The sequence below is a fragment of the Dermochelys coriacea genome, chromosome 3, assembly GCF_009764565.3.
Source record: "Dermochelys coriacea isolate rDerCor1 chromosome 3, rDerCor1.pri.v4, whole genome shotgun sequence".
In the NCBI taxonomy this organism is placed as follows: domain Eukaryota; kingdom Metazoa; phylum Chordata; order Testudines; family Dermochelyidae; genus Dermochelys; species Dermochelys coriacea.
The window spans coordinates 78426068-78449215 of NC_050070.1; the positions used below are offsets into that span (position 1 = coordinate 78426068).

At 38.9% G+C, this 23148-nt stretch overlaps 1 protein-coding gene across 5 annotated transcripts in view; it reads left to right on the forward strand.

Moving 5' to 3' along the window:
* GRIK2 (glutamate ionotropic receptor kainate type subunit 2) overlaps positions 1-23148 on the forward strand; it is a 587425-nt gene that overhangs the window by 374013 nt on the left and 190264 nt on the right. For all 5 annotated transcript variants that reach the window (XM_038395673.2, XM_043510712.1, XM_038395676.2 and 2 more), the window contains one exon: positions 8493-8716. In XM_038395673.2, the coding sequence (XP_038251601.1) occupies positions 8493-8716 (224 nt within the window). The remainder of the gene's footprint in view (positions 1-8492; positions 8717-23148) is intronic.

Genomic DNA, 23148 nt, shown 5'->3' on the forward strand with positions numbered 1-23148 from the left:
ACGCTCACTGTGCTCGGACAATAGGGAATGATTAGATACCCATGCCCCACCTCAGAGTTAGGGGGTGAGGGGTGGAAAGGTCTAGGACCCATCCAAAGTATCTCAGTACCTGGAAAAAAAACAGGTGGGGAAAGATGTCAGGGTCAGATGTGATTGGTTTAATTGACCCTGAAAAGTAGTCACCTAGGCTTTGGCAACTCCCCTCCTTCCTGCTGCAGGCAGGACATTTCTGACTTTCTCTCTTCACTCCTGGGTTGGCCCTTTGAAGGACCACATAGATGGAGGAGAAGATGGAGGCCCTGCCTGGGCCAGCATCTTTCCTTTTGAAAGGAGGGGACCACACTGAGAAGGGAATCAGGGGAACATCAGAGGCCAGTTTACAGAGTCAGAATACACATCATGCTACTTCTTGATGCCCCACACAACAGGTGTATCCCTAAAGGATGAGACATGTTGTGGGAGCAGGTTTGAAGCACTTATCTACCTCACTTGCAAGTTCTTGGAGAAAGATGGCCAGGGGTGTTTGATCCTGCCCTGTGTCCCTTTCAAGCATCTTGATTATATCATTGGCCTGCCCTGTTCTACTAAAATAAGAGCACTTGTGAGTGGCAGAATGATGATAACTAGCAAAATAAATCCGTGGTTTATTTTGGAAATGCTTAACATCCTTTATACAAAAACACTTAACATCCTTTAGGAAATACTCTCCCAATGTTCCTTTAAAGTGATACAATTCTCAATTTATACTGGTATGATTGTATTGCTTCGGGGTCCCCTTCCCAATCCACATACACACACCAAAACAAAACTGGCCGTATTTATTGTTTGTGTTACTCCACTGAATCAATGGCACTATAGTGAGGTGAAGTTGGCCCTTGGCTCTCTTCAGTTTGTAGTTTTGCCTTTTCCTTTTAAAGAAAACAGCTGCTGAAGAGTTCATTGACTGTAGTGGAGATACTGTACCTTATTTTTAATTCATAAAACAGCATTCTCCACAGGTAAAATATCGGCATTATTATATTTTTCCTTGGTCACTCTAGACTTTGAATCTTTTTTTTCCTTTTCCTACATTACATCTTCATTGTGTTGGGCTCTAATGTAAGGTTTTTGGGACAAAGTCAATAGGCTCAGTGGGTTTTCACAAGAGTTGAATTTGGCCTATCCTTCTCTTAACTGCTTTTTCTTTTTTGCCTATAATTTATAATATGAGAACTTTGTGCTCCTGAAAGCAGAAGGCTAACAGTGCTGACTAAAACCAGCCCTAATTCAAGTTTCCATTCATAGCTTGACCAATGCACCTCAATTCCAGCTTTCAAGCCCCCTGCTATTCGAATCATTTGTCTGTCTTGAAAAGAAGCTGCTGCAGTAATTGTGTCAAATTATATGGTGGTTTTGTGATAGGACAAGGCAATTGGCTGAGTCCACAACATTTATTTTTTACTTGTAATTTAAGGCAGGCTTTAAATTTAGGCCTATTGTGCCACCTTATCTTCTTAGGTTAGTTTGTCATGCATTGTAAAGTGTCCCAGCCTAGGATGGCAGGGTACTCTCACTGACATTATGAACATTTTTAACATCCAAATTGCTATAACATTCAAAATGATGCCACTATAGCGAGACATTCTAATGAAGTTGAACATGCTTATTAAAATGTTGCTATGAACTAAAAAAAAAACAATTAAATTTTTATCCTTACTCCTTTCAGGATTATCATAGTGTGTTTTCCTGCCTACAGTTGGTTCCTTATCTTTGTTCCTACATATTTAATGATTTTTACATGCATTAATATTAACTTTAAAAAAGAAAGATGGAGTAGAAATAATGTTTAAAATATTTGTCATTTTGTATCAAAAATCCCTAAAAGAGTAGGTAATTGATTGGATGTACCAGAGAAGCTATAGATGTTCACTGAGTGAGTGCAGGAATGTTTTTCTAAGTTCCAAACCCATGCATCTTTTATAATTTCAGCTGGCTGCTTTTCTCTGTAATTGAAAGACTTATGCAATACATTGTACTATGAGATGCTGATCTGAGGTTACACAGCGCTTTAGAGAATTTAGGCAGTTTCTGTAAAAATTATGACTATATTAAAAATCCAGTGCTGTCTCAGGATGAGAAACTGTGGCCCTAGTTCTAATGTTTTCTCTCTGACTCAGCGCTGAACTAGTACCACAGTATGGTATTAGGTGGAAATGTGCTATGGGCAATCTTTTGAATAAGACAAAAAATAAAGATCCTGATCACTGTTATAAATAGCTTGAAGTCATTTTCTAGTCCTATTGCTTTTTTCTCAAGAATAGAACATTGTACTCCCATTCCTGTCCAAATTACAGTGCAGATAATTAAATTCTGTTTATCTGTATTCTCACTAAAGTTTTACCTGGATATGGTATCCTCCTTCAGATTACATTCCAAACCATTACATAGTGTTGTTGTATACTAATCAAAAGCTGCTGTCACTTTGCACCACAGAGATGATAGTGGTGGTTAATATGAACTCTGTGTGTCTGTTGTATTTTGTATTGCAGTTTAAATTTGTAAAACACTTTTTAATATATTTTACACAGTGACATCTCCCCTACATTGAAATATTGCCCCAAGTCATTTATATCAGCATCAAAAATCACTGTTTTAAAAGAAAATTGACCCTCCAGTAAGTGTGGTAGGCACAATTTTGTAGCTATTCTACTTTTAAAATGATATAATGATGTAGAGTCTCCATGTATTAAAAGTACATTAGGGAGATTTTAAAAAAAAAGCCTCATGTTTTGATCACAGGGGAAAAAATATCCCTATTGCAGGATACCTCTCATAAGAATTGCCATACTGGGTCAGGCCAAAGGTCTATCTAGCCCATTATCCTGTCTTCCAACAGTGGCCAATTCCAGGTGCCCCAGAGGGAATGAACAGAACATGTAATCATCAAGTAATCGATCTCTGGTTGCCCATTCCCAGCTTCTGGCAAACAGAGGCTAGGGACACTATCACTGCCCATCCTGGCTAATACTTATTGATGGACCTATCCTCCTATCTAGTTCTTTTTTTTAATTTGGCGTTCACAACATCCTCTGGCAAAAAGTTCCACAGGCTGGTTGTGCGTTGTGTGAAGAAATACTTCCTTTTGTTTGTTTGTTTGTTTGTGCTCTCAACTGTAGAGCACTTGCAATACATCAAGCTTTGGAACAGCTTCTGGCTCTGTTTCCACCAGTGTTGTGCATTTATGATACTATGGGCAACAGTGAGTGCAATGCCTATTAGCTGGGAAGGGAGCAAGCTTTGATGGGGGAGGAGTGCCTATGTTTAGCACAAAGCCAATATGACAGCCACCATCTTGACCAGCAAATCAAAGATCGAACCTGGGACCTCCTGAGCTAAACGCATGAACTAAAGAGAAGAGGCTCCCCCACTAGAGCAGTTACAACACAGCCTCTTGTTGCAGCTTGGCCACCGAAAGGGACCTGTAATACATGCTCGGCAGTGGGTTACACGTGCACAGAGTGGTGACATCACCATGCACAGGCCATGCCCATTGCTCATGGCAGGTTTCTATTGTTGGTTCTGCCACTGTAATCTTCAATCTGGAACAGCCTGCATTTGTTGCTTCCTTTGCTGCATTCCACAACAATTGAAAGGGTTTGCAAGTGAGTGAGAAGTAAATGAGACCAAAAAATAGGGGCACAAACTGGTGTTCTACCTTTCACTCACTTGGTGCTCATTTTAATAGGTTGTGTCAAACACTGCCAGGTTTGAAAGTTGGGAGAGACAGATTGCAGTCATCAGGAACATAGGTACGTCTAATCATAGAATCACAAGACTGGAAGGGACCTCAAGAGGTCATCTAGTCCAGTCCCCTGCACTCATGGCAGGTTAATTATCTAGACCATTCCTGACAGGTGTTTGTCTAACTTGCTCTTAAAAATCTCCAATGATTGAGATTTCACAACCTCCCTAGGAAATTTATTCCAGTGCTTAACCACCCTGACAGGTAGGAAGTTTTTCCTAATGTCCAACCTAAATCTACCTTGCTGCAGTTTAAGCCCATTGCTTCTTGTCCTATCCTCAGAGGTTAAGAAAAAAAAATCTTCCTCCTCCTTGTAACAACCTTTTACATACTTGAAAACTGTTATTATGTCCCCTCTCAGTCTTCTCCAGACTAAACAAAGCCATATTTTTCAATCTTCCCTCATAGGTCATGTTTTCTAGACCTTTAATCCTTTTTGTTGCTCTTCTCTGGGCTCTCTCCCATTTGTCCACATCCTCCCTTACATTTAGCACCCAGAAATGGACACAATATTCCAGTTGAGGCCTAATCAGAGAGGAGTAGAGCAGAAGAATTATTTCTCGTGTCTTGCTTACAGCACTCCTGCTAATACATCCCAGAATGATGTTTGCTTTTTTGAAACAGTGTTACACTGTTGACTCATATTTAGCTTGTGGTCCACTATGACCCCCAGATCCCTTTCCATAGTATTCCTTCCTAGGCAGTCATTTCCCATTTTGTATGTGTGCAACTGATTGTTCCTTCCTAAGTGGAGTACTTTGCATTTGTCCTTATTGAATTTTATCCTATTTACTTCAGACCATTTCTCCAGTTTGTCCAGGTCATTTTGAATTTTAATTCTATCCACTAAAGCATTTGCAACCCCTCCCAGCTTGGTATCATCCACAAACTTTATAAGTGTTCTCTGTATGCCATTATCTAAATCGTTGATAGTCCCAGAATTGATCCCTGCAGGACCCCACTCGTTATGCCCTTCCAGCATGAATGTGAACCACTGATAACTACTCCCTGGGAATGGTTTTCTGGAGCCTTTTCCCACTGCAGATCTCTTTTCCTGTGGTGAGGGAAGGCTCCAGCAGCAAGGAGCTGGTAGAGCCTTTCCCGCTGCCTCCCAGCTGCTAGAGTCTTTCCCCATAGTGTGGAAAGGTTCCAGCAGCAGGATGCTGCACTGCTAAAAATAGCAGTGTGGATGGGGAGACAGAGCTTGGGTGAGTAAAGAGCCATCAGATGTGTCTTTACTCTATTTACCTAAGCCCAGTGCTTCACCGCTCACACTGCTGTTTATATTCCTGCTAAGGGGACTGTGCAGGTACCTACACTACAAGCCACTGAATGAAGCATGCAGTGTAGCTGTATCTTAAGAGTCTTTTAGCTTAATCATTGTACCCCACCTGGTAAAATGAACAGCTCTGGGCTTGAATCATCATGTATCTTTACAATATCAATTACAATGTTTACACATGCAGACTCCCTTGTTGATTTTAGAAGATATGCAACAGTATCTCACATCTAGGACCATGGCATTGATACTGCTGGATTAGTTGTGTGTGGTGTTTTGAGCACAATAGTTAGACTGACACCAAGGACTTCTGACAATGGCATTTTTATTAAGATGAAACCCCAAATAACTCTCTCCCCACAAATAACTTGCTGTGGAGATTTTCATAAAGGTGGGGAAAATAGCCAATATGCCAATTTCATCCCTATTGTAATTCCATTCACATGAGTAGAATTATACTGGGATGAACTCAGCTCCATATATATATATATATATATATATATATATATATAGGTTTGATTTGGTGTTTTTCAATAAGATGATGATTCAGTGCTGTGAAATTAAAACAAATTCTGCACAATCTAGAAGCCACAGTTATGGGTGCAATGTGAGTACCTGAATAGACTGGAACAGACATGTTATAGCGATCGGGTTCTCATTTACAGATGACATAAGCATATATCTCCTTCATATTGCATTGTGAGTTTGTCCTATTATGTTTTGATGCATGAATTGTACAGTGACAAATATAGCCAAAGAAGGTTTTATAAGCTATTATGTATTCTTCTAAGATATTTAGACTCAGTAAAGCAGCATCAGCATCCAAATGTGTAATTTATTTATTTTTTAAACTAAGGTAATGTTTTATATTGTGGTTTCTTACCTTAAATATCATATTTATTACAACCACTTTAATATTTAGAATACAAAACATAAATTAGTATCATATATATGAACTCTTAATGGGGGTGAGGAGTAGCAGAGCTCTAACCATCCAATATAGTGAAATACAGTAAGTAGCTCATTGCCCAGTTCAGTATAAATTCTTTCCTAACGCCTGGGACATTTGTTTTTTTAATGTCGCAACTTGGCCAGTGGGAATCCCTTCCATTAGAAGATGGTAGTTGTGTCCTTTCTCATAACGTTTGTGCAACTTTAGGAACAGGGCTTCTAAGGGAGGAAAAGCGTGTGGAAATTGCCTACTACCGTGAACAGGCAGGGCCCCAGATGAGAATATATTTCTCTCAAACACTGGTGTGGTTCCTGAGTTTCAGCTCTAGCCAGTACATGAGCTTCCCTGGCCAAGAAGAGTGTGTAATTCACAAGCACTTGGTGTAGCACTCTGTGACCCCCTCTAGTGATAGCTGGGCCACAAATCAAGGTGAGTGAACGTTCTACACCTTTTGCTAACAGGAGCATGAGTGCTGGAACAATGTTAATAGTGGGGATGCTGAGAGCTATTGAACCAAACTATAAACACTGTGTATAGTGGAAACCTCTTCATGTCAGAGTGTGCTACTGTACCCTCAAAACCCCTAGATCACACACCTATGAACCGGAGGCTCATGTTTTAAGATCATGAAGTTCTAGATTCAACCCCCATTGCCAACGTTCCACCCAGTGCCCTGAGTTATAGAGCCATGGTGGACGGCATCTCCTCAGAGTCTATAACAGCTACCCTCAGCCTTTGATACTTATTACCTGAGATTTATGGCTTTATTACCTGAGATTTATTACAAGAATTAATGGCTGCCTGGTGATGCTACAGTTTGGTTTTTCTATTTCAGTAAAAAGCTGCAGCTGTAGCCTTTAATCCAAGTGAGTCATATAGTCTTTCTGTATCATCCAGGGGACATTAGTAAAAAGTGGCCCACAAATACTGATATTTACCTATTACAATGCAACATTACTACACTACGGCCTGATAAATACCTTTGAGGTTTGAGCACCAATGAGAATTGAGAGCATTCCGCACTTTGCAATACTGAGCTCTTAGTAAATAACTTGCACAATGTTATCTGAGTTTTGCACAAATAACAAAAATACTTATGGAGTAAATTCAGTGACATCATAAACATGTACAGGAACAATGAAATACAGTACACAGGTTATAGCACTTCATGAAATGGTATGCAGCAAGCACAAAGTAATCCACAACTGAGAAAAATGTAATGATGGCTGAAGCATATAGAAACATAAAATGTATGGGATTTTTGGCTATATGCACAATACAAACTGAGAAAAATATATTAATCTATACCACATCGTTGTAAATAAACTGTAGATCAACTGTATTATTTAGGCTTAGGACAGACATTTTAAAAATAACACGCTATTGTCACAATAGTTATTCCATCTCTCTTTCATTACATCTCTCTCTATCTCTATAACTGGTCATAGAATCTGGTTTTTAGATGTTCACTTACTCATGGATCACAAAATTCAGTAATTTACAATGAGGTCACCTAATCATTCATGCAAATTAGTAAGGATATAGCTACATAGCTAGAAATTGTTGCCCATGGTTGTTTTGCAGGTGCAGCATATATGAGAACAATAATTACTTGAAACTGTTAATTGTCACAGTAAAACTGTTCTGTACATTTTCTATTTCCATCAAAATATCCTTCTACTAAAATAAACACAAGCAGCCTTCTCCCTCCCTACCGTCAGTTCCTCCACCCACCCACACACAAAGCTATTTAAAAGTTTTGGGGGAAGATTGTGATACCATTCGGTATGTTGCTAGTATCTTAGTCTATAAAGATTCCCATTGAAGTTAATTGGTCTACTCCTGGAACAAGATGCAAATAAGGGAATCAGAATCTGGCTCTAAATGTACAGATATAAGATATTATGGGTCTGGTTCTATCATTTCTTTGGTGCTAAACTAGTATAATGGAAGGGGGAATCATACACTATGGGCCCCATTGAAGTCAATTGGAGTTTTCCCACTGACTTCAGCAGATCCAGGATTTCACCCTATATCTATAGAATTAATACTTGAAAAGCATTCATGTTCACATCTGGTTCTTAAGTTTATTACTGTTTTTTAAAGAGCACATTTAAGAATTTATAAAGTAGAGATATGAAGTGACACTCAAAGCCAAATGGAGTTTTAAGAGAGAGATTGGAAAGAGCTAAGACACAGGTCCTCTGAAGGATATTGTATTTTGCCTCCTTTCCCTTCCACTCCTGTAATATCTCTAAATACTACTGTGTTAATTCAGAAACACTCAGTGAAAGAGAACCAGAATTAATCAGCTTCCTTACTAGAGGAAGAGAGTAGCTTTAAATTTAATCTTAATAGGTACCGGGACAGACCTCCTCAAGTGTAAAGTCCAGTGTTTTGTTTAATTTGATTGCCTGCTTCTGCCTGCTGCTTCTGACTTATGGCCTGTTTCTCTTCTCTCTTTATATTTTTGTCAACAGAAAGCTGACCTTGCAGTTGCACCACTGGCTATTACCTATGTTCGAGAGAAGGTCATCGACTTTTCCAAGCCCTTTATGACTCTCGGAATAAGTATTTTGTACCGCAAGCCCAATGGTACAAACCCGGGCGTCTTCTCCTTCCTGAATCCTCTCTCCCCTGATATCTGGATGTATATTCTGCTGGCTTACTTGGGTGTCAGTTGTGTGCTCTTTGTCATAGCCAGGTAACATGATAACTTTTGTGATTTTTTGGCAATTATTATCTTCTTTTTCTAACTAATAATTGTCAAAAGTCACAATTTTTTTATTACTTTCTTACTCTTATTTTTCACTGTGTGATGTATAGTGGAATAATTAATTAGGGCTCTCACTGTTGATTAGAATGTAGTACACTGCCGTGCTAAGCCTCCAGCATGCTGTTTATGTCACTAAACTACCAGAATGCCAGGTGCCACTCCCCTTTTATTTTCAAACTGAAAGACATTAACAAGCCCTGTGAATATTTTTTTTCACTCCCATGTGTTTCTGTTCAGATAGAAAATGATGATTGTATTGTGTTGGCCTGATATGGTATGGCATTGAAGGGAAATACCCCAAGTTAAGCACTTAACTGCCCACAGCAAGATCTGTCCCTAGATGTTCAAATTGGGCTCATAATAGCATTTAAATATAAAAATTGTTAGCTCACTCAAGGTTCCTTGGCTTCTCAGGAGTAAAACAACTGAATAGTTTATTTAAAATCTTGTAGCAGGTAAATGCACTGAGACAAAATATCTAATTTAAAATTCCAGTCTGGGATGTATTTGGAGCCATGCTTAGTTGGGCTTGTTAGGGTCAAGGGCCTCAAAGATGCAATTGTGAACTCATAAAGCAATCCAATACGTATTGCTTTCTTGCTTTTTAATTGCGTTATTGGCCATTTTCTTCACTACAGTGTTTCTCCTCTGTTAATCTTACAGGCACTGATAACAGCTCTGGGAGATGGGCACGGTGACACTGCCATGCCATTTTCCCCCCATGGGCATCCCATAACTCTGATAGGAATTATTTTACTATTGTATTTTACTTTTTCATTGTAAAGTAATTGGAATTGACCCCAAATGCTTGCAGAACTGTAACCTTGCACTCACTTTGTAACTTTGACTCGTGCTGTGACTGCAAAAAATTGCAAAGCATTAGAAAAACCAGTAAATCCCACTTTCCTTGGATTGATGCTGTAACATCACTTGCACCATTCCACAATATTGGCAGACATTTTAAAATCATTTAATGAATTAAAACAGTTTAAAATGGATGACTTTTTAACCACCTGATTGCCTAAGTTCACCTTATAATACACTTTTTTCTACAATGTCAATTTTTAGAACCATCCTTGTATGTTGATAACAAAATTCCCCTCAGCCTCAAGTTTTTTGTGATATTATTCTCCTGTGCATAGTTGGTCTCCCTACCCTTTTCGCTTATGCTGGAATTGATATAAGGGTTCCACATCTTTCTTTGATACTATCTTTTTCCTTTGGTAGAGGTTGAATCATTCCTCTGGCAGATGGAAAGGTAGTAATCCTTGAAGCTACTTACACTTCCAACTCACAAGTAATTCAGCAAGGGCACCCAGGCATAAAATTATGTAGATAACTCTGAAACACATGCTGCATGTTGTAGTGAAAAATTTCACTTGTGTGCCTTCATTAAAGGACTATTTTAAAGAGCCAAGGACTTACATTGGAAGTTTCTTGAAAATGGAGTAGACTTCTGTGGATTTTTGATCAAGACCATATCTCTATTTCAGAGGTGATCCTATAACAAAGATGCTTCTGAAAGCACTGAATTCTATAGTTTAGCAAAAATGCACAAATGTTTTATTGTGGAACACATGCTGCGTGTATTTACATCTATTTCCAAAAAAATTAACCCAAACTTTTTTTATAAGGAAATTTTTGAGCATGATGCACAGCCTACACACAACTCTGAAAATATTTCCTGCTGTATCTTGTGGGAGACTTTTTCTGACCCTACAAACTATTTGTTCCATTTTTTAGAAACTTTTTTTTTATTATGGTATTCAATCACCTCATATCTGAGCTGGGAGAGATGTTTATCATCAAGCAGAAGCACCAAATAGTAAAGGGTTATTGCTGAACTTTTTTTCACTTGGTTGTTTTGTCATTTGGCTCTATAAAATCCTGATGTACTCAGAAGCATATCTTTCTCATAAAGCAACACAAAAATATAGACTAGAGGGTTGTGTACAGTGAGAAAGTTGTGTAAAATCTCTGTTTTATTTCCAAGATTACATCAGTCTTCAGAGCTACAGATAACATTTAAGTATTTGTTAACTTGTACAATGAAATATTGATAGGGTATGCAGAAATCCAAGAAGTAGAATTAGAAAGGATACATTTTTTCCCATAAAGTAGAAAGCTTTGTCTTAAAAATATGTATCTGCTAGGATTTCCAATCCAATATTTATAGTGCCTTTATATAGAGAAACAGAGTTAACTTAAATGATGATCTATCGAAGAATACTAAAAATTGTAAAATACAGACTACACAGAAGAAAAACAGCCTGTTTGTGAAAGTAATAATCTACCTGTTGTCATTATAGGGCCAGATATTATAACTGTATCTTAGTGGACTGGGATATTTCAGCAGGCACTACTAAATGTGCAGTTTCACTACAACATATAATGTAGGTGATGCACTGTGTAATGTATGGAATTCAGAAAGTTTTGTACCGTATACATTCCAGTCATGATAGGTCATGGAACTTGAAGGTTGTATACCCTTAAATTGATAGATTCCTTTTAGATTCCCCTCTTAAAAAAAGATTTGCTGTTGTAGCAACCCCCAGCATAATGAATATTTGACTGCCAGTATTTCATAATAAGGGATATCTATGTTTGAAGCAGTATACTACCTGGTATATCTTTTGTGGTGAAACATACGTTTTGCAATTACAGCTCATCAGTCTATTCATTGGAATTATTTTGGGGGAAGTTCAAAGGTCAGTCTAGATGATTACAATGGTCCTTTCTGGCCTTGGAATTTATGAATGTGAACCATTTATTTGTCATATTTGGCCTTTTTTCATTTGTGAATTGTTTCATGAACACAGCATGATTTTATGAATGTGTTCATTATTCATAAATATCCTAATAGGTTTAATAAACAATATTAGGTCCAATGAGCTTTTGTGCACTGTACCCCTTTGAGTTACTATACTGGGAATTCACTAGCTAAATGGTTTAAGGGGTCACTTAGACCACATGCAGTGGATTGAGTTCACTGATTGGATGGCCTCATTTTATAAACAGGAGGAGACTGAGGAAGTCATTGTGCAGGTTGTGTCTCTCAGACAGAAAATAAAGGGAGAGCACTTCAGTGAAAGCAACATAGTACAAGATAAACAGGCCTAAAAATTTTACATCTTTGCCTATCCTCTTTTTCACAAGAAAGAGTATTATATTTTGCTGCATAAGTAGAATCCATATGTAAAGAACTAGATTATTTTGTCCCTGAGTCCAAAAAATATCAACCAGATTTACTGGCTATCTAGAAGACTTTGCTCTCAATTTTCTCTTATCATAATTTCACCAAGTGTTGGGTATGTGCACATACAGGTGTTATGTTGCACTCTGAATGGAAGGTTAGGTTGGAAAGAATATACAGGCACATCAATACGGATCTTGAAAGCTGACCTGAACTGTTTTCTATTGGGAGTGGAAATCACTTTACAGTAACTTATGCTAGTATTCCTTAACTTTCCATAGCAGGATTTTCCTTTTCATACTCTTTGAAGCCTGCCTCCCACCTTCACTTTGCTTTGGGATTCTCTGTCTGTTTAACCAAGGGGTGGGGGGAAAGGCTACTTATTTTTGAAGGACTGAGCCATCTCCCCCATGCCTTTACTAGCTCCTGCATCTCAATCCATCTCATACAGAAGTTTGGTACTGCTAGCCTGCCAGATGAAAACCACAATGAGCAACTCTTCCAAATGGTCCCCAGTTTGAAACTCTACCCTCCATTTTTAACTTTTGTTTTGAATAAAAAACCTACATTGACATTGTTGTAAATGTACTTCAAGGACACTGGAGCTATTATACTTCTGTGAACTGGAAGCCCACCTGGAAATTCTGCCCTCTGTTGGCAATTGTAAAAGATTTGTAACTGTAGCCAGCTATGGGTGTCTTCATTTGGCATAACTGACAGCCCATTGGATTCTACTCCCAATATCTTCTCTTCTTTGCCATTATGCTTGTGTTTTACCTTTTTAGATTCTCAGCAGAAAGGTGATCAGAATGAATTGGAAATTGCAAAGAAAGTTACTTTACTTATATCCACTCCTCTTTGGAGTTTCACTATGTACACAGACCCTATACTCATCGACAGAATAAATTGTGTCTTCTCAATATGACTAGTGATTCTGTCTCTGTCAAGTCTTCTGTCAAGATATCTGTCTCCCTTGTGTACAAAACTGTTCAGAGCTTTCCAGTTCTAATAAGTTTTCTTTCCTGTTGCTAACTTCTTATTATTTTCCACTGCAATCTCATAAGCTCTCTTCATCCATTGTTTCTATTAGTCTTTGAAGATGAAATAGTTGTTGCCCTCTTTGTTCTCTGTGAAATCTTAAGTGATCTGGGTAACCCTGGAGATTGCCAATATGGCAAGGAATATGAAGAATAACCAGTTTCATGCTCGGAGCTGTTATAAACATGTACTACTTTATTTAAGTAGTTCTTCCAATTTGACTCTTGTTCTTCAGTTTATGTTGGTGACATTGTTAATAGTCTTCTGTTGAATTGTTCAGTGAGGTTTCATTCCACAGAGTAAGCTGTGACATGAGAGTTTTATAGCCCACAACAAGCACAAGTCTCTCAAATAATTGATTTTCAAATTCAATAACCTGTCCCTAACTGATCTCTTCAGGAAATCCAAAGGGAAGGCTAAAATCTCTGAATATTTTATCAGCAGCTTTTGTGCTTGATTTATTGGTTGTTGGGAAGGTCTTTGCAAATTTAGTGAAGTGCCTTATTATCACTAATATGTTTTCAAAGCATCACATGTTAAGTTCTAATCATAGATGGTTATGGTTACAGGGTTAGCTGCAACTGTGACTCCTTCTCTGGCCACTCTGAGTGCAGACCATTCAGGGCTTGTGCCATTACTTCCCTAGGGTAGAATCACACAATTTTTCCATTCCTAGACAGAGACATGGGCTGTTGTATCCTGTAAATCAACTGTGCTTATCCTTGGTATCACTGGTTTTAGTATCTGCTCTTCTTCCTTTTGGGAGCTTGTGACTAGTGGTTAATACAGTGACCAGACAGTCCTCTTAAACAAAAGTGTTGTTTAATCTTAACAATAGGAAGAAAGCATAACAAAGGAGAAAAGAGGATTTAAAACAATGAAATTTCTACACATCTATCTTACCTAAGCCTTTCGGCTCTTAGGGAGCCTAGGAAGACCTGGCTTCTTCAGATGCCCTGCCTGGGGTCTGTCCCTCTGAACAGTTTCCTGACAACTATCTCTCCCCAATGAGAGAGAGAGACAGAGAGAGAGAGAGAATCCATTTAAATCTCAGAGTCTTCTTTCTTTCTGGGTTTTTTGGCCATGTGAATCCAAAACCAGTGTGGTAAGCTTCCAGGAGAGTTGAGTCAATCTCCTCCAGACCGTCATCCTTCCATTGTCTTGTAAAACAGTTCAAAAAGAGTTGGTTGAGAGATGTCTTATACTGAGTCCTTATCTTGTTTCCTGCTTGTTTGTTCCAGCAGGCTGCTATTAAGCTAAACCGGTGTAGTCATGCAGTGAATATCCCAATAACCACATCACATACTGTGCTCATACCTTATTACAGATCAGCTGCATGTCCTTCACATAGGATTCATTTGCATTCCTTCAGTGCAAATAAGATGGAAGAGCAGTGGTGGTAAAGTGATGTAAGGGGCCTTTTTTCTGAATGTTAGGTCTTTTCTAATTAACACCCTGAAAAAAAAACATTGCTTCTATAAACTGAATCTGTTCATGGCCAGTAGAATCTCTCTAGAGCTATTTTTTTTCATCTAAAGTGGTAAAATAAGCCATTCTTTCTTATTTTCTCATTCTCTTATCAGGAGTCTTGCCATCTCTGTTCTCCTGATCTGTTGATTTTTGCCCTTGACCTTGGGGTGGGGTTCTTAACCTGTTTCTTTTAAGATGCTGTTGGCTAATGGGAGATCAATAACAATATGGTGGAGTGAGAGATATCTGCCCTTCCAGCCCCTTACACTGCTCGTGTATGTCAGACACGAGGATGTTATCCCACAAGTCTTCAGGGGTTCAATGCACCATATATTCCTTCATATTCAGGGGTGTCTAGGAAAGGAAACTGCATCAACATAGGCCTGGAAAAGCCTATCTCTGATAACAAAACTAGAAGACTTCAATTATGTTGTTATCTTATAGCATTTAGTTTTGCTGCTGCTATGACGAGTGTGAGGACTTCTCCCTGCCCCACACACTATAAATAGTGGCATATAATACAATAGGCACTGATCCAGCAATGTACTTAATCATGTGCTTACATATAAAAACACATCAATAGTCCCCTTGACTTCACTCAGACTATTCACATGTCCCTAGATAATCCAGTAACAGCTATTTCAAAGCCAGGATTTTAACTTGAAATCCAGCAGCAGTTTTTGACTGAGGCTATTGCTTGCAATTTATCTTCTTCCCAAGGATACCATATTGCTCCTAACCCTTCATTTGAAGCCTCCACATTCAAAAGAAATGATTGTTGAGCCTGAGGAGAGACTAGCAGGAGAGATAGGAGTCGATAAACCATTCACCAGCCTCCAAAATGTTTTGGTGGTTGGGGGTTCTCTCTTCAGTGGACTTTCCGAGTAGGAATTAGTGGCAAGAGTGTCTTTTCCTTCTCTTCTGTCTCTTTTCCAGCTCACTAGTTCCTCTTATGGGCTCATATAAGGTATTAGCAATATGAACAAAAAATCGCTAGTTATCCTATGAAAAAGTGTTCCAGAAAGTCCATTAGCTTTTGTACATTTTAGAGTGTTTTGGTTTCTCTTGCTTCAAACTTTGAATGGCTATCAGTTTGTGAAAGTTTCACACTTTGATGTTGGTTACTTTAAAATAAAATTACCATATATATGAGATTAATGTAAAAAGGTCATACTTACCAGTTTTTATTATACATCATTGATTTGCAATTTCTTAAGCAGTTTCCTTACATGTTGGCCAAACATTTGCTATTCATCATGATGTCATGTAAAACTGGGATCTGTGTATCATTCTAGAGACCCATCAAACACTCATCTGTGCAATGTTGGAAAGCTGTTGGTACATTTGTCAACCTCAAAAGACAAGCTCTATGGTGTTAGAAGTGTGGTCAGCTTCTGGGCATCATCATTGATGAAAGCTAGGGAATAGGATTTAACTAGATCAAGTACAGTAAAGCATACTCTTCACTCTAAGTCATTCAGTATTACTTGGAAATCTAGGTAGTGTGTCTGTCTACTAGCAGTTTCCTCTGATCAGTATAAAGACTCAATATCCCATCCTTTTAGCCAAACCAGAAAGGATACTGGGAACAATATGAGTTTCATTCATTTCTCAACTATATGGACAGAGGACAATAGTATCAAGATGGCTCCCAGATACCTGGAAAGACTTTAAATTGAAAGGGGAGTCTGAGAGAGCCAGTCACTCCCCTAATCTCCCCCCACCCCAGCTGGCAAATGGGAGACAGAGAAGTCCCTCCTTCTCCCCCATCCACACTCCCATGTGATCTTTGAGGCACAAAAAGGGGCTCAGCTCCCACATATCTGGGTTACATCACTCCTCTCTCCCCTTCCAGGCGTTGGCCATCCCCATGCTGGCCTAACCAAATTCCTTCCCCACCCCCACCTCCAATATGGAGACGGGCACTGCTCTAAGAATAGAGCTGTAAGGCTGGTGGTGAACTGGCACGATATCTGCTGATTTTGAGATAAAGTTCTGCACCTATGCTTTGTACGTATGACCGCAGACTGGAAATTGTTTCTTTCACACCCTTTGTTCAGAAGTCTTTTATTACAGAGTAAACAATCACAAGCTTCTCCAGTGGCTCATTACGTAGCAGCAATGGAAATTGGACCTCACCTTACATCCCAAATGATGTATGGAGGATGGCCAAACTGAATCTTACATCATTACACCATTTTTAGCAATCTTAGTCCCATTCACCACCTTCACGTCAAAATTTCCCTCCATTCCCAGAATTATGTAAAGTTGTCACAGCTGAGCACAAAGTGTGTGCCTTTTGATCCAATATTATATTTATTTATGCACCTGTATCCCATGATATACTTGTCTTTACTTTATCTAAGTATCATTCAAGTAGGCAGTTACCTGTAATCAGCCGGGTAGTCCATTCCTGGTTTCAAGGCTGTTTTTTTTTTTTTTTTTTTCTTTTTTGAGGCCCTGTTATTCATGAGTACTAACATTTCCCTCCTAATAATAGTGTTGGTGGAAGGTGTCAACTAATCTTGTGTTGTGATCATTTTTGTGGTATAGTATCTCTGGTTTTGATCTCTCATTTTGCATCTTGTTGCAGAGTGTGTTTCACTGTCACAAAGATACCAGTTGCAGTGATTTTCAGGATCTCTTTGATTACAGAAATAATGATCTCAGGATCCAAAGCCCCTCCCAGCAATCCCTTTACTGAGGATCCTGTGATTGAACTGTCTTAACTAATGCAGCCTCCTGAGTGGCAATCTGGTGAATGACATGGTTGTGTTGCTTTGGTCTTTGAAATAGTGAGTTTGTTTTCTTGCCTGCTTCCATTTTCTGAGTTTATGTCTGGCTAAAGTTTGATCTGGCTCTGTGCGTCACTGTGCTTAACAGCATTCATTTTCAATTCAGGGACTCTGCCTGAGTAACCATTCATACAACTTGCAAGGGTTTCATAATTGTGTGTGAGCATTTAGTCCCAGGCATATGGTAGAAGCTGCTGGAGAATGTTATATTAAGTGTCCCAGCATTCCTATATACACATGTGTAAATGTCATATTATCTAAGTATTTGAATTTAATGGTCTCCAGTTTTCTGTCACTTTACTGCAGCTATGTGACTACAAAAAACGATCTGTACATACCATGAAATTCACTTTTGCAGTATATTATCATTCACAACAATCAATTTTTTCAAAATAGTTTCATAATTGTCTGTATTTGATTGTGTTTAGCTGTAAAAGGTGTAGTTCTCAAATCCTTTTTTCATTTGATTAATGGCCTTGATATCCATTCTCTGGCTGGGTTTGTGGGGGGGGACTGCAGTGTTAAATGTGCTATCGTTCCCCCATCCCACAGCAATATTTCCTGTTTATCTTTATTAGGTGGTGACAGAATTTGAAAGACTATCACCAAAATATAATAACCATATCTGCATACACATTCCCTATTGGGAAAGGTGCAGTCAGCTCTGAAAAGTAGTGTCTGTACTAGTTCTCTGCCCTAGTTTGGGGAAAGGTTTGCAAATTCTGCCCTTTTGCAAATGACCCAGGCACATTTGCAACTTCTGTTAGTCATCAGCACACAAAATAAGCAAGAGCATATGCAGAATACTAGTATGAAAGAGGAGTGAAGCATGCTTAAAAAGAAACATTGAGGGCTCAATGAGAAGACACTGGTCAGTCCTAACACTGACACTGTAAGTCTTCTGCTAGAGTCAGACCACAGCAATCTTTGAATTGATGACTGGGGAAAGAAGGAAGCCACGGTGTAAGGATAGTCTTTCCAGTTTGGTGAATGTTGTTCTTGGGCAGTCGTAGGAGGAGGAGGGCAGCTCTGCAGATGACTCGGTTTATTTTTCCAATGGGGAGATGATGACAGTAACCAAGCTAGGGTAGTGCTCCTTAGGAAAACCAGCATAGGGTTTTTTTTTCTGTGCTGTGCCCTAGCACACACAATACTAGAGGAAAAATGCATAGCACTCTCTCCATCATGTAGTATTTAAACCTTTTTTCCTGCAGTGTTGCAAAACAAAGTATGACCTGTAACATGGAGAAAGATGGAGACTACCACGAGTGGAACAAAAGAGATCACAGAGAGCAATAAGAATGCTAGATAGTCCTATGATGCTCACAGAAGAGCTCCACGTAGGCAATAACCATCATTGCACAACACAAAATACAGCATCTGTTAAAGCGAAAATTTGAAATAAGTGTTGACTACTTTTCCATTTACATGAGGCTGCTTGCCTGAGATATCCGATGATCAAGTCCACACTTAACTATCACCAGTTGAGTACCTTGCCTATGCAAAATCAAGCAAACCCAATGATTGATAGTCGCATACATGCTCAGGGGGAAAAAAAGGGAGGCACTTCATAGCTCATGTGAAGGAAACTTTTCCTTGTTAACATATCACATTTTATCAGGGCATGTGCAGCCTTATTTGAGACAGGGCAATGCCATAAATACCCCTTCAAATGTGTGCAGGAGATATCCAATGCTGCAACATCCCAGGCCTTGCCAAGAGAAATGACAAAGGATAAAAATACTGTCAGGTCACCCCTGGTTCCTGTTGTGGAATATTAGCTGTGCTGTAGAGGTGCGGGTTCCTGATCTGAAAATAAGGATTCTGAAAGATAATGGCTTACTATTTTTACCCACCTGTCCAAAAAGAAAAAAAATGAGCCAGAATGTTGCCAAGCCATGAATGCTTCAGAAGGGCTCATCCTTAAAAGTTACAAGGTCAAATCATGGTTACATGGCTAATCTTCTGGTTACACTTCCATTAGTACACATTGTCGCAGCCTTAGCAACATTATCCATGTCAATCTATGGGCTTGCTTTAATTTTGCAGTGAATGAAAGAAAACCAAATTAAGGCCACTTTATTTCTAAATGAGTGTTTACACAGGGGTCTCAAAATGGGGTGATTAGGCAACAAAATGGCAAATGAAATTCAATGTTGATAAATGCAAAGTAATGCACACTGGAAAACATAATCCCAACTATACCTATAAAATGATGGGGTCTAAATTAGCTGTTACCACTTGAGAGAGATCTTGGAGTCATTGTGGATAGTTCTCTGAAAATGTCCACTCAATGTGAAGTGGCAGTCAAAAAGGCAAACAGAATGTTGGGAATCATTAAGAAAGGGATAGATAATAAAACAGAAATTATCATATTGGCTCTATATAAATCCATGGCACACCCACATATTGAATACTGCATGCAAATGTGGTCGCTCCATCTCAAAAAACAAAAATTGGATTTGGAAAAGGTTCAGAAAAGGGCAATAAAAATTATTAGGGGTATGGAACAGCTGCTGTATGAGGAGAGATGAATAAGACTCAGACTTTTCAGCTCGGAAAAGAGATGACTAAGGGTATGATAGAGGTCTATAAAATCATGTGTGAAGAAAGTAAATAAGGAAGTGTTATTTACTCCTTCTCATAACACAAGAACTAGGGGCCACCAAATGAAATTAATAGGCAGCAGGTTTAAAACAAACAAAAGGAAATATTTTTTTCACACAATGCACAGTCAACCTGTGGAACTCCTTGCCAGAGGATGTTGTGAGGGCCAAGACTATAACAGGGTAAAAAAAAAGAACTAGATAAATTCATGGAGGATAGGTCCATCAATGGCTTTTAGCCAGGACGGGCAGGGATGGTGTTTGCCTCTGCTTGCCAGAAGCTGGGAATGGGCAACAGGGGATGGATCCCTTGATGATTACCTGTTCTGGTCATTCCCTCTGGATCACCTGGCATTGGCTGCTGTCAGAAGACAGGATACTGGGCTAGATGGACCTTTGGTCTGACCCAGTATGGGCGTTCTTATGTTTAATGCAGTTGAAATAATCCACTTTAAATTCACATCTTTAGTTAATTTAGAGTAACTTTCTTGAGTGTCCCCACATAGGCAAGCACTAATTCACCAGCACACCCCTAGTTCATATGTGGATATGACAAGCAGTATATAGAAAATAGTTTTGGATAAATTGCATGTTGTCATAGAAGAATATTTGACAGACACTTTTCTCTCTTTTGACTTTATTGCCTTTCATATGTTTTGGCTGTGTGTGACAACTATCTCTCACATGTATCCTGCATGGCATACATGGCACACTGTCTTGATATAAAGGTAGTAAAGGACTTCCTCAATAGAGATGTGAAAGCCGCCGCTATACTTGGCATTAATGAAAGATGCATATCCATTTCTTCTGGTCTTATATGGTGCATAGAGTTCCCAACTTCCCTACAACCAGCTGAAGCAGTGGTGTGATGGAATTCCACCTCCATAGGTTGATTGACACATTTCAAGGGTTTATACTTGCTCAGTATCAGTGAACCCTAGAAATACAGTAGTCTGTACTTTTGTTTAATTGGACTAGCCTCTTATCAGGACGTTATTAGCCATCTTTAGCTTTCTGATGTCACAATGTTCACCCTTGAAGAAGTTGTTCGTGTTAATAAGATCATTCAATTGATCTGACCTTTGGAATAAAAATAACCTCTAGGGTTAAGTAGTGTGAGGCCGGGGTGGGGATAGGGTGGGACAAACACCACACGATCAAGAAGAAGAAAAATGGTTCAAGAACTGACAGGTTCCAGCCATGTAACATGACAAACACACAAGCCTTATGTGGAGCTACAAATATATAATTTTTTTATCCTGCCTTGATGGAAAGACAGACATAAATCCTTGGAAGCAAAGAGTGAATAATATATTGTGCAAAATCCTGATCAAAATAGCAAGCAGCAGCAGCTTCCTTTCCTAGACAGAAGAGCAGAAGCTACATGAAAAGATGAGACTGGGAGATATTCTTGTAGGACAACCTTGAGTATTTTTAGATTGTAGGCATTGCTCTTTGGCTTCTGGATTCATATGAATTTAGGACTGCTTGGATAGTTGATGGATATCAAAGGAGTCTACCTTTCTTTCTGCTAGTACAGACCCTTGAAACTAACTTTATTAGATCACCAGTGAAAATAGCATCTTATGCTTCTTTTCTCAGTAAAAAGTAATTGTGCATAGCCAAGTGTCCAAATACATGTAATGTGTATCTTGTCTGGATGAGACAGTTCTATTATTTACAATAAAATAGCAGTTTGCTTTGACCTCACTGCTGGAAACCACATTAGTACCTTCACCAGCCAAGTACACATTAAAAAGAAACTTCCTAAATTCCTCTTTCCAGTCATTATCCATAAGCATGATGTAATTTTATATTAATCTTACCATGAGTTTAATTTTAAAATAGCAACATTAGAGATCTATTATTTTTTAAAAATTGGAAAAAAAACCCCAAGATGTGTCCATTGATTGTGTCAACTCAAGGACCTGGAGAAAGAAGTCAGATTCAGCCAATGTCAGGATGGAATTCAGTAGAGGCAGAAAGATCCTGATGTCTTACACCAGGAGTGACAGAAACATTTCCCTCCTGATTCACCAGGAAAATCCTACTGATAAACAGCAGGTGCAGTAGTATTCATCTTTTTGACTCAGCCCCATTAGCAACATGACCACCTTACTATCTATAGACAGCAGTTTTCAAATCATGAGTTGAAATAATCCACTTTAAGGACTTAGAACAGGAGGAGTCAGCAAAGCATCATGTAGCCTACATTCAGCCTCTGTGGCATCATTCAGATAGTCCTGAAGTGACTCAGAAGGAAGAAGATAGTAGTTAACTTTCTAAGAAGATAGTACTGAAGCAGTTGTCTCTGGCTTTCTTTCAGAAGCTTCAGTTCACTCACTCTCACTCAGAGCTGGTCTTCACTATGGAGCTAAATCAGCGCTGCTGCAATCGATGCAGCTGCATCGATTTAACAGGTCTAGTTAAAATGATTGCTTTTGTTTGATTAAAAAGTTCTGTAGAGGTTCTTTAATTTTTGTTCATCAGTAGTATTATGAATTTTAGCACGTGTGACACCGGTATTGACCAGATAGTCCCTAGTCCTGCAAAGTCATAAGCACATACATAAAGCTCATACCAGATTCTGAAAGTCCTAGAGGTGGTAGAGTTACTGCTGTGATCAGCTGCATAATTCCACTGCCCAGAGAATGGAACATGCCATATGGGGCTGCTATCACCTTAAGTCTCCCAGCCCCCTTTCCAGTTCTCTATTTCCTCATGTAATGAAGCAGAACTTCTGCATTGTAATCATGAAGCAGATAGTGGTAGGCAGAAGGAATTCACTTTGTAGATAATTTCCCTTTCCATCCCCTCATACTCTACAAAATCAGGGCATTTGGCTCCTCAATTCATAACCATAGGGTGGTATATAGCTCCCAAATCTTTAGCAGGGACTTCAGCATCCTTGTCCACAGTAAATATTACACACACTTCTATTTATTTTGCTTGGAATCATAAGATATTGATCCTGTAGCACAGTGCCCTCCATCACTATGTTGCAAGACCATTTTCAGCCAGCTGAAACTACAGTAGTTTCTTTGATGAGAGCCTTATTACTTTCTGGAGCAAAAATTGTTTTTCTTTGGCTATGAATGGGAGTGGGGAAGGTCTAGTTTATTATGATCTGGGCTCAAAGATTCTAGAAAAGAAATTCTATGCAAACCTTTGAAAAGTCTGGTTTTGTGGCTGACACAATGTAAGTGATGAGTCCTGTCCAAAAGAAAAATGGGAGCAGTTAACGGAAATTTCTACATT